Source organism: Dendropsophus ebraccatus, chromosome 3, assembly GCF_027789765.1.
Source record: "Dendropsophus ebraccatus isolate aDenEbr1 chromosome 3, aDenEbr1.pat, whole genome shotgun sequence".
NCBI classification, from domain to species: domain Eukaryota; kingdom Metazoa; phylum Chordata; class Amphibia; order Anura; family Hylidae; genus Dendropsophus; species Dendropsophus ebraccatus.
Genome location: NC_091456.1, coordinates 16,679,835 through 16,693,218, shown reverse-complemented (window position 1 = coordinate 16,693,218; position 13,384 = coordinate 16,679,835). Strand labels below are relative to the sequence as shown.

General features: G+C 39.9%; 1 protein-coding gene across 5 annotated transcripts in view; it reads right to left on the bottom strand.

The window, feature by feature from the left end:
• Positions 1–13,384, bottom strand: part of ADGRD1 (adhesion G protein-coupled receptor D1) — a 482,082-nt gene that overhangs the window by 254,922 nt on the left and 213,776 nt on the right. For all 5 annotated transcript variants that reach the window (XM_069961003.1, XM_069961004.1, XM_069961007.1 and 2 more), the window contains one exon: positions 11,706–11,829. In XM_069961003.1, coding sequence (XP_069817104.1) covers positions 11,706–11,829 — 124 coding nt within the window. The remainder of the gene's footprint in view (positions 1–11,705; positions 11,830–13,384) is intronic.

Sequence of the window (13,384 nt, the reverse complement as noted above, 5' to 3'; positions counted from 1 at the left end):
CCATCCAAAGTAAAGAGATATCTCTGAATAGATTTTCCACCATGGCACCATCCGAGCTCCTTTGTTAAAAATCGTCACCCTCTCTAAAGTTATTATCTCGATATTTTCACAACTTTGGGAATAGACACCCCCCACTGCTCCAATCTTTAAAATACGTACAGGCACAATGTTGTAGAAATAGATGTCATTTCCTTTTTTCCCATTTTGCAAGATTGTATCCAACAATAATTTGGAATAATTATAATCATTTTTATGGGTTTTATTGTTACAAAATAGATAGAGCAGAATGCAATACTGATGGGGCTATAATATCTACTCAGATCTCATCCTTACAGGCGGGAAATGGGAAGCTGACTGATATCTGTAAAAGGAATGGTGTCCTATGGCATTATATTTCTATTACTTTTAATTCATACTAACATATTAAAGTGTTCCAGCCATTTTGAAAAAGTTTTGATGTCAGACAAACAAAAAAATTACTGCAAAAGGATTCTGGTTGACCTCAGGGAGATCAACAAAAACACTGCAGAGACACCATCACGTGTCTCAACGTCAGTTAACTAGCCAGACTTTCCTCCGGGAAGGAACAACCAAGCCAAGGAATGTCTCCAATCAAGGAAACCACCTAAGGTAGCAAGGTATCCATCCACTGACAGCTGTTTCAGGATATTTGCCCCTCATAAGTGTGGAGTAGGATTTTGGCTAGTGGGAGCAATGCCTAGTAAGTGCATGCAAATGGAAGCTGGTTGACCTCAGGAAGATCAACCAAAACACAGCAGAGACACCATCTAGGCATTGCTCCCACTAGCCAGAATCCTACTCCACACTGACGAGGGGCAAATACCCCGAAAGAGCTGTCTGTAGATGGATACCTTGCTTGGGTGGTTTCCTTGATTGAAGACATTCCTCGGCTTTGTTGTTCCTTCCCGGAGGAAAGTCTGGCTAGTTAACTGACGTTGAGACACGTGGTGGTGTCTCTGCAGTGTTCTTTTGCATATTAGACAAAAATCACTGGTCAGACCACACATGGAATACTGTGTACAGCACAGGGAACCTGTATATAAGAAGGACACGGCTGAACTGGAGCGGGTGCAGAGGAGGGCAACCAAGGTCATTAAGGGAATAGGTGGGTTATAGTACCAAAACAGGTTATCACGATTGGAGTTATTTACTCTAGAAAAAAGACGTCTTAGGTGCGATCTGATCACAATGGACAAATAGATGAATGGACAGTACAGAGATCTTTGAAGTGGTCTTTTTACTCCTAGGTCTGTAACCAAGACAAGGGGGCATCCTGTATGCCTAGAGGAAAGAAGATTTCACCATCAGCACAGACGCAGATTCTTTACTGTACGAGCAGTGATACTGTGGAACAAGGGAGGTATGGATGCTTTTCTTAATAAATATAATATTACAAGTTATAGACACAAAATTTTATGTAATAGGACGTTGATTCGGGGATTATTCTGATTCAATATTGGAGTCGGAAGGAATTTTTCTCCCTAAGATGGGGCAATTGGCATCTGCCTTGTGAGAATTTTTGTCTTCCTCTAGATCAACACAGTAGGGTTATAGGTTGAACTTAATGGACTCTTATCTTTTTTAAACCTTATTAACTATGTAACCATGTAAAACATTCAGCTACCAGAAGCTTTGTGTGGGTTACTAGGGGTGACAGATTCGTTTTAACAGTGATAATAGGGAAGGGGGAGGGTATGATCTTGAATCATTTGCCATTGAATGGGGGTAGTCTGATTGTAAATGTGGTTTCAGAGCTAGATGCTAAGACAATGGCCAGTATGTACAAAAATATTGTGCCGCCTCAAAGTTTCCCCCTTTTGAGGCCCACCATGGAATAACACCCTCACAAGTAATAATTCCCTCTATGTACCCCCATTAATGTAATAATTGCCCCCCTTTGTTCAGACCACCATTGGGTTTCTCACAAAGTAGTATTGCCTGCTTTGTGCTCACCAGTCACTAGAAGATGTATATAACAACTGTATATGTTACCAATGGTAGAGATGCTACTAAAAGCCAAATCTTATAATTTCATTCAATAGAGGCTTTTTAGAGAAAAAAGAAGATGACCCAATATGGATCCCAGAGGAACCTCAACAGCAATAGAAAAAGAAGCAGAGCTTTATATACTGTATATTACAGCATAAGGTTATGTTCACACACAGTTGAAATAACTGTCACTATTACTGGACAGCCATCATTTAACAGTTAATAATGGACGCTGTTTTATAATAACAGCTGTCATTATACAAACAACATCGGTTATTATAAAATAACGGCCGTTATTATACAATAAGGGTCCTTATTTGCTGTTAAATTACATCTGTCCAACAAAAACGGCCGTCATTTCAATGGTGTCCCATGTTCTGACCTGTGAGGGGTTCTACAGTGAAAGGCTATGTTTTCACTTTGGGAACATATTGGGCAAAGGCGGCCATCTAGTTATATAGACGACTGCTTATAATGATTATAATAGAGTGTGCACGGGCTTGCACCGCCTCTCCGTCCCTCCTCCCAACGCTCTTCACCATTAGGAATGCCCCTGGGCAGATTTTTTTCTATTCATCACTTGTGTGAACACTGCACAGGTGCCTTGACGATCCAACACATGTGCAGTGTTCTTACAGGTGAGGAATAGGAGAATACCTGCCTGGGGCATTCCTAATGATGAAGAGGGCGAGGAGCAGGGATGGAGGGCTGGTTCAAGTCTAGTGCATTTCCGCCATTCCTCTCCTCTCTGTCCCTATATCGCTGTTAGTCTCTCCCTGCTCTGTTGAAACTGCCGGCTGCCATCCTACTCTGTCCTCCATACACAGCCGACTGGCCGCCTCCGTTACTGCACTGCCTTATATAAAGGTTGAGGGGGAGGTGCTGACATCACAGAGGGGCCTGCAGCTGACTGGACAGTCGCTAGGGATTATGGTTATTCCCTTTCTCCCACTCAATGACGCTCCAGACGGTATGTGCGGCCACCATTTAGTTTTTTTGCGCATTTCCTTGAAGAATTGGCGGAAATTCGTGCTGCAGAATGAGGTGAATTGCCAGCGCGATTTGCAGCGAATCTTGAATCGCTTTGCTCATCTCTAGTGTTGACTTAAAACGACTTCCCTTCTTCCCTTTCCGACTTTCATGGAATTGCCGTCTATTTGATAGAAATGCTGTATTATTTGCTCTGAATTCTATCACTACTACAGGTTTTCTTTACTCAGCATCCGGCTCACATTTAAAAATTATAATGTCAAAGAAATGTAATTCTAAATGAGCTGCTAGTCAACAAGTGCACTGCCTCATGGGAGAAGGCAAATGTACAAGGCAAACGTCTTAAAAGGAGAAAAGAGAATTCTTCTTCAGAAGGAAATACTCATGGGTGATCACACAATTAGTTCATAGAAGTTTCCTTGGTCCCCCTGCAAGATTTCTCATTTCTATATATACATTTGGTTCCTGCTGGAAGTTCTGGGATGTTCACTGGGGAAATATTTGCACATCTGTAATGTCTCTTACTCAGTAAATATCCCACGTGAGATCCAAACCATTATAAGAGAATCCCTATGTGTACATAACAGCTTATGCGAATATCCGGATAATGGCTGACATGTTTATTTGTGGTCTTCATACCGGTATTACTATTTGACACTTTTGCATTTATTATATATATAAATATATACATTCTAATCGCTGTCAGCACAGTCAGGGTCTACAGAAGATCAGTCAGAATTGCATTGAAAATTGACATGCTACCTCCCCCTCCCCCCTTCCTTTGTCTATATGTGTTATGTGTACAGGCGGATCACTATGACCTGACTGTTGCAGAATTGACACTTGCTTGTGTTGTTGCAGCGTTAGACATGGTGTAATGATTTTGTTTACTGGTGTTGACCTCTTATCTACTGTTAACTGTTTCCTGTAAACAACATCTTTGAAAAATTAAATGAAGAGTGTTTAGAGGGGAACTATCAGCAGGTTAAACTAATCTAACCTGCTGATAGCCCTTTAATACATACAGAGTGCTGAGGAGTAAGGTATGTGTCTTACCCTCCTCCTCGGCACCGCTACTGTGCAGTTACTAGTTAAATCCATGGCCAGGGGTCCCCATTCCACCGAGAAAGGACAGAAAAGGTCACCAAGGAGGAAGGTAAGACACATACAAATCCCCAATATACACTTATTATGGGAAATGCTTATAAAGCACTTTTTTTCCCTGCACTTACTACTGCATCAAGGCTTCACTTCCTGGAACATGGTGATGTCACTTCCTGGATAACATGATGATGTCACTTCCTGGATAACATGGTGATGTCACTTCCTGGATAACATGATGATGTCACTTCCTGGATAACATGGTGATGTCACTTCTTGGATAAAATGGTGATGTCACTTCCTGGATAACATGGTGATGTCACTTCCTGGATAACATGGTGATGTCACTTCCTGGATAACACGGTGATGTCACTTCCTGGATAACATGGTGATGTCATGACCCTACTCCCAGAGCTGTGCAGGCTGTGGCTGCTGGAGTGGATGATGGAGGGACACTGAGGGACACAGGGCACTGGAGGGACACTGAGCAGTGCAGGGGAAAAAGCACTTTTTAAGCATTTCCCATAATTAGTGTATATTTTGGGGGAAATACAATACTTTAAAAAAACATTTTGCTGGACTTCTCCTTTACAGGGCTATCAGCAGGTTAGATTAGTCTAACCTGTTGATAGTTTCCCTTAAATAAAAAAAAAAAAAAAGAAATTGACATGCTACGGGGTGTTCTTCTTAAAGATAAAGGCCACTGTGCATACAGTTTAGTGAATGGAAAATCTATGAAATCTATGAAAAGGGGATGGATGGTCTCCCCAAATGTTTAGTCTTTTGGAGAGTTTTCACTTTACATGTTCACTGCTTTCCGTATTGCTTTCTGCCATAAAAAAGAATGGGCTAAGCCAACACGATCATGCAGAACTGATATCACCACAATAACCAGCTCACTGTTCTAGGGATGCTAGCATCATTTGTAAAGGTTTGAATGCAGGGCTAGGACCAGTGTAGACCAGCAGGAAGGTGTCAAACGATTGTTGAGGGATAGGTGAGTGCCCCCATATGCTTTTTGTGCATTTTTTTTTTATGGGATTGCCCCTTTAAGTGCTCCAACAATGTTCAGAGACTTTAATCCAGTAAAACAACATTTGCTGATGGGAACTGTTACCATATCTGAGACCTCTCACGGCACAGAGGAAGTGCAATATCCTCGCAATGGCCGCCCCCCTGGGGTGCTACATGGAGTTTTAGTCGTCCTCACCCTTGCATGTTACCCTGTGACTCTCCAATAAAGTAAGAAGAGAAGCATCAGGTGAGTGCTGCAACTAATTTCTTCTATTGTATTCTTAATGGCTATTCTTGTCATCACTCTTTCACTGTGCAGGCCCACAAGTTTGTAGTGCTGGGTTTCTGGTTACTCTGCTTTTACTGCTTTAGGGCCAGTTCACATGGAGCATAAGCGACGGAATTCCCAGACGGAACTCTCTGCCTTAGAATCCCATCTGCCTCAGTGTGACACTGTTTTTCTATGGGAGGCCACGGGCGCCTTCGCTCACCGCAGCTTTCCGCTCAAAAAATTGAGTGATGGAAGCCGCTTTTACTTCGTGTCAACTGGCTTATTTCATCAAACTGCAAAGGAAGAAAAACAGGGGAATTTGTATGTTTTCCCCGTTTCAGTTTATTTTTCTTAACCAAAGCTAACTCTTCTATTATAAAAGACTCCTCTATGACCGGTAAAAAGATTTTATCTAAAGTATAAAACAAAAGCCTAAAAAAAAAATATGAACCATCAATTCAAACTCTGAAATTCTGACATTTTTCTCATACTGTTTTGTGTATTCCTCAGAACATGACAAATGCGGTTCATATTTGCGTTATATTTGCATTAATCGGAGACTTCTGCTTTTAGCCATGCATAGCCCTTCATGAGAGAGACAACGCTGTTGACTTTGGCAGGAGTATATGAACTTTATGGAGATCTGAAAGTAGACAGTCCTGAAGGAACTTCCCCAAATAACTCATCATTAAACATGCAGGTGAATTCATAGGGTAATAACTTCATAATCCCTATGATTAAAATAAAGTCTGCCAACTATGGGAATAGCAGCCAGAGGCTTTCGAATCGTATTCCCAATGCTACACAATCTGCCATGGAGTAAAGCCTGGATTGAGTTAGCAATGCTACTTATGCATATTATCTCATCAATAAAAGAAAAAAACACAAAAAGATCATTTTGGATTATTTCAAAATGTGTAATTTTTTTTTAAAGGGGTAGTTCACAAAAAAAAATTCATTCAAATAAACTGGTGCCAGAAAGTGCCAAAAATTTGTAATTTATTTCACTAAAAAAGCTCTCTGCTGCCACCTCTGTCCATGTCAGGAACTGTCCAGAGCAGTAGCAAATCCCCATAGAAAGACACTCTTGCTCTCCAGACTGGAAAGAATACAGCATTTACTGCAGGATATCCAGCAGCTGATAAGTACTGGAAGAATAGAGATTTTTTTTTTAATAGAAGTAAATTATAAATCTAGTTAAGTCATTATTTAATTGAACACAGCAACAGTTGCATGGTGCGTACTTTCAGGGGCAGATGCCAAAAAAAGTAGTGGCAGTCTGTTTCGCGCACCTGGAGCTTCTATGAGCCGTAGAAGCGCCAGATGTGTGAAACAGGCTGTCACTTCTTCCTTTGGCATCTGCCCATAAAAGACCACCAGGCAACTGTTGCTGTGTTCAATTACATAAAGACTTGACTAGATGCCTCTATTGGTGAGTGCAACTTTTTCTTTGTTTTTTGGACATCAGATTACATATGCTTTATATGAGCTGGCACCACCAGCATCTACCTTTGTTACGAGTAAGGGATCTGCATTAGTGGACTCTAGTGTTGAGCTGATCTGTCAAAATGTTTGAGTTTGGCAACTGGAACGTTAGGCATTTGATTACCGGTGGCTGCAGACATTGGATGCTGCCCTAGGGCAGCTAGAAAAACATGGATACAACCTATGGTCATATCTATGTTTTCCTGGAAGCCCTGGGGCGACATCCAATTTTTGCAGCCACTGGTAATCAAATGCCGAGAGTTCCAGTTGCCAAACTCGAACATTTTGACAAATCAGCTCAACACTAGTGGCCTCATATGCTTCACCTGCTGTAGTGCCAACCGCGTCCTATGTGGGTCTATAATTTACAAATCTCTGGCACTTTCTGGCACCAGTTGATTTGAAAGAAAAAAAAAACGGTTAACTACCTCTTTAACGTTTTACTTTCTCATAAGGAAAAAAAAAAGATGTTTCATCCAAAAATATTCTACAGTGATGTCTTCATATATTTCTAAGATTATCGTTTTCCGTTTTACAAATGATTAGACATGCATGGGACATGCTTAATGAAATGTAATAAATCTGGGAAATTACAGTTCAGCGATAAAAAAAAAAAAAAAAAAAAAAAGATAATCTAATCAATTTGGAACCAATACAAATTTAGGTCTGGATATTTGGAGACAATTTTTAGACTTTTATTTGCGTAATTTGTTTCTTGCTGCACGGAACACCAGTCTCTCTGACAGTAAAATATACTAGTCATAATGGTGGGGAAGGTAATGCTAATTAGAAAAACTTTCCTAATGGCTTCTTGGAATTGTGCACTGTATATTGGATTTATATGGGGGAATTTGTCAATTTAATTGTTGCTAGTGTTATAAGAACACTATAGCGCTTATACCGAAAGGAGGCGATCAGTTACGCTAGATATTAGCCAATAAATCAAGAGCGCGGGTAAATGTTCATCATGTGAAAGCCTAAGACGCGCCACATGGAAAATTACATTCTCCAACTCCCTATTGTTTTTACAGGTCTACCACCAGCTTCTTTTTCCCATCAGGATCTGTCTTTATAGCTACCTTATATTTAGACTGTACGCCGGGTTGTGAGATTGAAATGATTATATGCCAGTTCCCACAGTGTGGTGATATTTTAATATGTCTATTTTTATTCCTGTTGTTCAAACTTCTGCCCTAAAAAGTAGCTGTATCTTGACACAAATGAGACCTCCAGCAATAAGTCTACTGAAGCCAATCATCGTGACCTTTTCCGAATCTTACCTATGAGAAAGATGCACAACATATATAATACGAGATGATCAAAAGACCTGATCCATATCCTGCTCTTCTGTGGCCCCGAACAAGCTTCCCAGTATAGAACTATTGGGAAGTTGTGTTCGATAACGAGACATCTGAATTTCACAGAGAACATTCCGACATTATACCCTTAACATATCTCGACGGAACACATTTGTAATACTGGAGGAACACCGAGGTAAATGACTGGCATCTCCATGGAAACCTGTCAATCTTTTTGTGCGGGGTCAAGAAAACGTATTTAAGATGGTGACCTTCTTCCAAAAACTGGCAGTAGGTAGATGTGAGGACCCAGCCACTTAAAATTTTGCCCAACTGAAAGGAAAGTTCATCTCTCATTAGACTGCTTGAGAAAGCTTGAAAATAAAAGACGAAAAAGCTTTACAAAAGATCATATGTGAAGATTACGCGAAGAAAAGAAAAAAGAATTCCAGACAAGAAACTTATAGCAAAGTTGATTTTGTTCTCTGCTATTCCATTTTTCCAAAAATAAAATAAAAAATAAAACTGAAAAAATAAAATAAAAAGCTTAAATCTTTTAATTTCTGGTGATATTTTTTCTAATTTTCGATATTTCTGTCTATATTATAAAAGAATCCTGAAATCTTGCAGTTTTTATTCTCACCCCAAGGTCTAATACTAAGCTAAGACTTCATGTCTTGTCTGTGGTGAGAAGGCTGCTGTAAAGTGGTCTGCACATAATTACAGCAACACCAGTAGATAGATAGCACCAGTATAAGACAGTAGCAGCTCCCTGTGGAATGACCTCTTCTAAGGTCACATATTACTTACATCACTCAGTTCAGCCATCCTCCTGATACTTCCTCCACCCTCCGACTGCTGATACACAGTCTATATACACAGTATAGGCAGACACCTTCTAATCATTGGCTTATGGACAGATATGTGCTGGTGCTCATGAATATCAAGGACACACATATTGGAGAGGACTAGTGTGCTGCACTCATAGTCCATGTTATTTGGGAGGATATCTCAGAATCAGCTACACAGAACAATTTAAGCAATATATAATTCTGCTCAGCTTCTCTTCACTAGTTATAATAGTGAAGGCATAATAAGGTGGCATAAACCTACTGACATACCTTAACCTCTGTTTTCAGCATTACATATGTTTAATTTAGCGTCTTACTACTATTTTTAGTCCAGAACCACTTTGATCTTTGTGAAATATTTTGTATCAATGAGGAATTTACTAAGGACTGGAGAGGACTGTTCAGTATAAACTTTACAAATAGCTTCCTTCTTTTGACCAGAGTTAACTTTTGGATGGCCTCCGCTTTGTACTGACTGCAACTTTGTACTGTGACAAATTAGGAACGGAAATTGCTGTGATGAAGCCTGAAACATTGCGTCTCCAACTAAATAAAACTTGAAAGAAAACTAATATGACAAAAAGTTCAAAAAATTTTCTTTTTCCTATAGCTCTGCATAATAATTTTTCCCTTCAGCTCTCCTAACCTCGGTGGACTTTTGCCAACAGTTTCTGGATTATATCTGTAGAAGAGTCATTTTATCTGAAATCACTTATAAACTTCACGAGAGAAGAACTTTTTATTCTGTGACTTCAATTTTTAATTATGGACATAAGTGAATCTCACTCCTGAGCCAGGATAGTCCGTGTGGAAGATGTCGTAACATTTGAAATCCTGAGCATTCGGTAAAATTCTTTAAGTCAACATTTTCAACACCCACTATCTGCAAATTTTTTAAATCCAAAAATAGTACTGACGTGAGTCACCCATTCTTTCCATATTCCCAACTGTGCCATAATGTTTTTATTGGTTTGTCACTTAAGATTTCTTTACCCGTGTTTGACCTGAAAACACAGGTCAAACACTAATATTAAAAAGATATATATCCATATTTAGCAGTGCATTTTCAAGAATTTTTATAGCAACAAAAGCAATGATACAATATTAAAAAAAAAAAAAAAAGAAAAAAAAAGCATCCTGTGATTCGCTCGGAAATAACAAGAGTTGTCAACAGGTGTTAGTGACTCTTGTGGTTCTTTTATAGTATTAGCATTATTTCATGATGCAATATAGTATTAACTACCCCTCTATATAAAACAAACTTTACCAGAGTACATTCCATTTATACAAGGACAAATGTAGAGGTTTTGTTTTTTTCCTAGATTTTTATAGTTATTTTCACACACGCAGTTATTTTACTTAACTCTGCAAAAAGAATTTGTAAGGTTCTCTAGAACAAAGTGTAAAGGTGACTGTACACATAAGATGAACAGGAACTTACCTGGCCTCACTCCTGCAATGGCCGACAACTCGTCGTCATGGCACTGGGAGTGGGGCAGGGATTTAAGGTATGCGCCGAATCAACAGTCGGGGGAGTGACTGGGCGGCCGACTAGCCTATCTGTAAATCTAGCATGCAGCCTGCTGGAGTGAGTAAGGAAGAATATTTAAACAGGCATCTTTATGCTGCATCCACCTTCTCCAGGCAGCAGGATTCAAATGCCGATCTTTGCCGAATTTTCGGCAAGTTTCCTCATTTTTATCCAGCGCTACAAAAACATGGCAGTGGTCCTTTTTTTGAACCACCGCCTGGCTCCCGCACACAGCGCTTGTCTATTCCTGAGCACTGGGGGCAAACCTGCTGGCCCCCAGTGTGACGATCTCTCTTTCCTCTGGGACGTGGCTCCATTAGAGCTCCATGTTAATTTTCCATGCACTTAAACACTTGAGATGAGCACAACTCAAGCATGAGCTTATGTCTTTTTTAAGACCTTTCTTCCACTAAATCTTCCTGTAAATGTCTTTTTAAAGTAAAGGCAGTGGTCTATAGGGATTCTAACCTCAAATCAGCAGTTATAACTATTATTTCACTCCATTGCTCCAGTGCTGAGATATAAGCTTTAGGTATTTTATGCAAGTTAGGAAATCAAGCCCAGGGGGTTCCCTCTCTAGGCTGCAAAAGCCCAGAAAAGTTAAGACCCTTTTTTCCTCACCAATGCCTCTCTGCTTGTATGTAAATGCATGCTCTGTGCTGGGCTTTTGCAATCCAGAGTAACACCCCGTGAGCTTTATGTCCTAATTTTGCATAAAACTTCCAAAGCTTATATCTCAGTGCTGGAAACATGGACTGAAATAAAAATAATACCTCCTGATTCAGGATAAGAAGACCTATTATGGACTGTTCTTACTTTAGATCACAAAAAAGCTGCTAATATGTTTTTTTAATAGTCCCAATCAAGATGATTGATAGATCTTTTTGTGATTTGTAAAAACTGAATATAATGCCTATTTCTGATAGTTGACCTTGTAGCTCTAGCAGCCAGCACTCAAATATAAGTGTAGCCAAGTACTGTAATTGCTACCAATCTCTAAGAAATCAGACAGTAGTATTTAAGAGGAAACCCAATACATAAGAAAACGGCAGCTTTAAGGGAAGCAGCCATTCAGCCCCCATTAACGTCCGAAGAATTGTTATTTTTGTAGAAAATAGTATACAATTTGGAAATAATCACAAATGTGTTCTTACCTTGACCGGAACAACCTGCATTAGAATGGCAAAGTTAGTGAGATGATTGCAGCGACAAACACTGTAATTCAAGTTTCCTTCGACACGAATACATCCTTCACTGGACCAAATACCTGAACCAGAGCTGCATGGAAGAGAAGAAAAAAAAAACATAAAAGAGAGTGTTTTTTGTAATCTGGCAAATCGGTCATCAAGAAAAGAAAGCAAGGACAAGCGTTACTTGCAAGCTTTACATTCGTGTGACATCTGTATTATGGATCATTACTCGTATTTGCGGTTAGATGGAAACAGAAGTACAAATGAAAAACACTAAATCAACAAAAGAATAAAGAACACTACAAGATACAGACTAGACCATCTGTATTTAATGTCTGCAACAACCCCTGTAGTCCAGGTATTACAAAAATGTGCTATAAACCACTGTTAGAAGCGGTTGTCTTCTTCAAATAACTCAATTTTAATAGCTTATTTGGGTTTTTGGAAGATCGAGAGAAGAGCGGCCATAATGAGTGTACCCTCTCTGGTGGACCTGGGCTGTCTATGCGTTACGTCTATCTTCCACAATCAATGGCTCCAGGGTATGGTGTCCCAGTGGTACAAACGATGAAATCGTATTGCCGAAACTTCTAATTTGAGCTAAAATTGTATAATTCACAGTTAACAAAAGATTAATAGCCATAGGCTTAGCTCACATCCAACAGATCTGAAGCTTGGCTCTCGAGGTAGAATAGGTGGATTTTAATAAGCACCATATAATGTTTTTCTTTGCCTATGGGGACACCACTAAAAAGGAAATAATTGGTGTCCAGTTACCCTGAAAATTACAGCTGATCGCTGCGGTGTTTCAGCAGAAGGCAAATCAGCTTACCTTCAGGAGACCTGGACAAACCCAAAAGGTATGAGCACCAGCAAACTCCACCCACCTGCTGCTTTGCAGTTATCTATCCATGCTGTGTATAGGCACTTAACTGTCAAACAGCAGCTGGAGGGCAGGGGAATGGGTGTGGCAAAAATCCTATTCACCTGCATATTAGAAGAACGGCTAAACAGATTGATGTACGTAATACACCGATCTGTTCAGCATTTATATCACTAGTTGATCCTTCCCTCATTTAAGGCAGCACAAAACTAAAGACAGATTTCCTTTAAGGTCCTTTTACATAACCCCATATGAGGCCATGAACAGATGCAAACGATCAGCGAGATCAGCACTCGCTTGCAATGCCTTTAAAAGGCACGATTGTGGGGTGGGAGCGCACAAAGGATCACTATATTGTTCATGCAGCCATTTTTATACATTGCTACGCACATCCCCTGTTTAGATAGAGAGATGTGCAGCCAATAACAATGACTTTACCAGTCCCACAAAATATCAAATAGACCCATAAGCAGGCATTTGCCCCTTGGCAGCTGAAATCTGGCTCTTTTAGACTGGTTAATTATTGGCCGAAGGAGTGCTCCTAGGAGAGCTTGTTAGCAAAAATCGACTGATGTAAAAGAGCTTTTAAATATGTTCCTTGTTGTCTACAAACTTTCAGAAACTTATAATATCGTACATTGCGTCTAGCTGACTATGGGCCTTCTCAGCTTGTACTTGCTTAATGATTTCTGAAATGTAATATGCACGGTCGAGCGGGGCAATATGCTGTTGTATGTGTTTTTTTTACACCTTTTCTGTA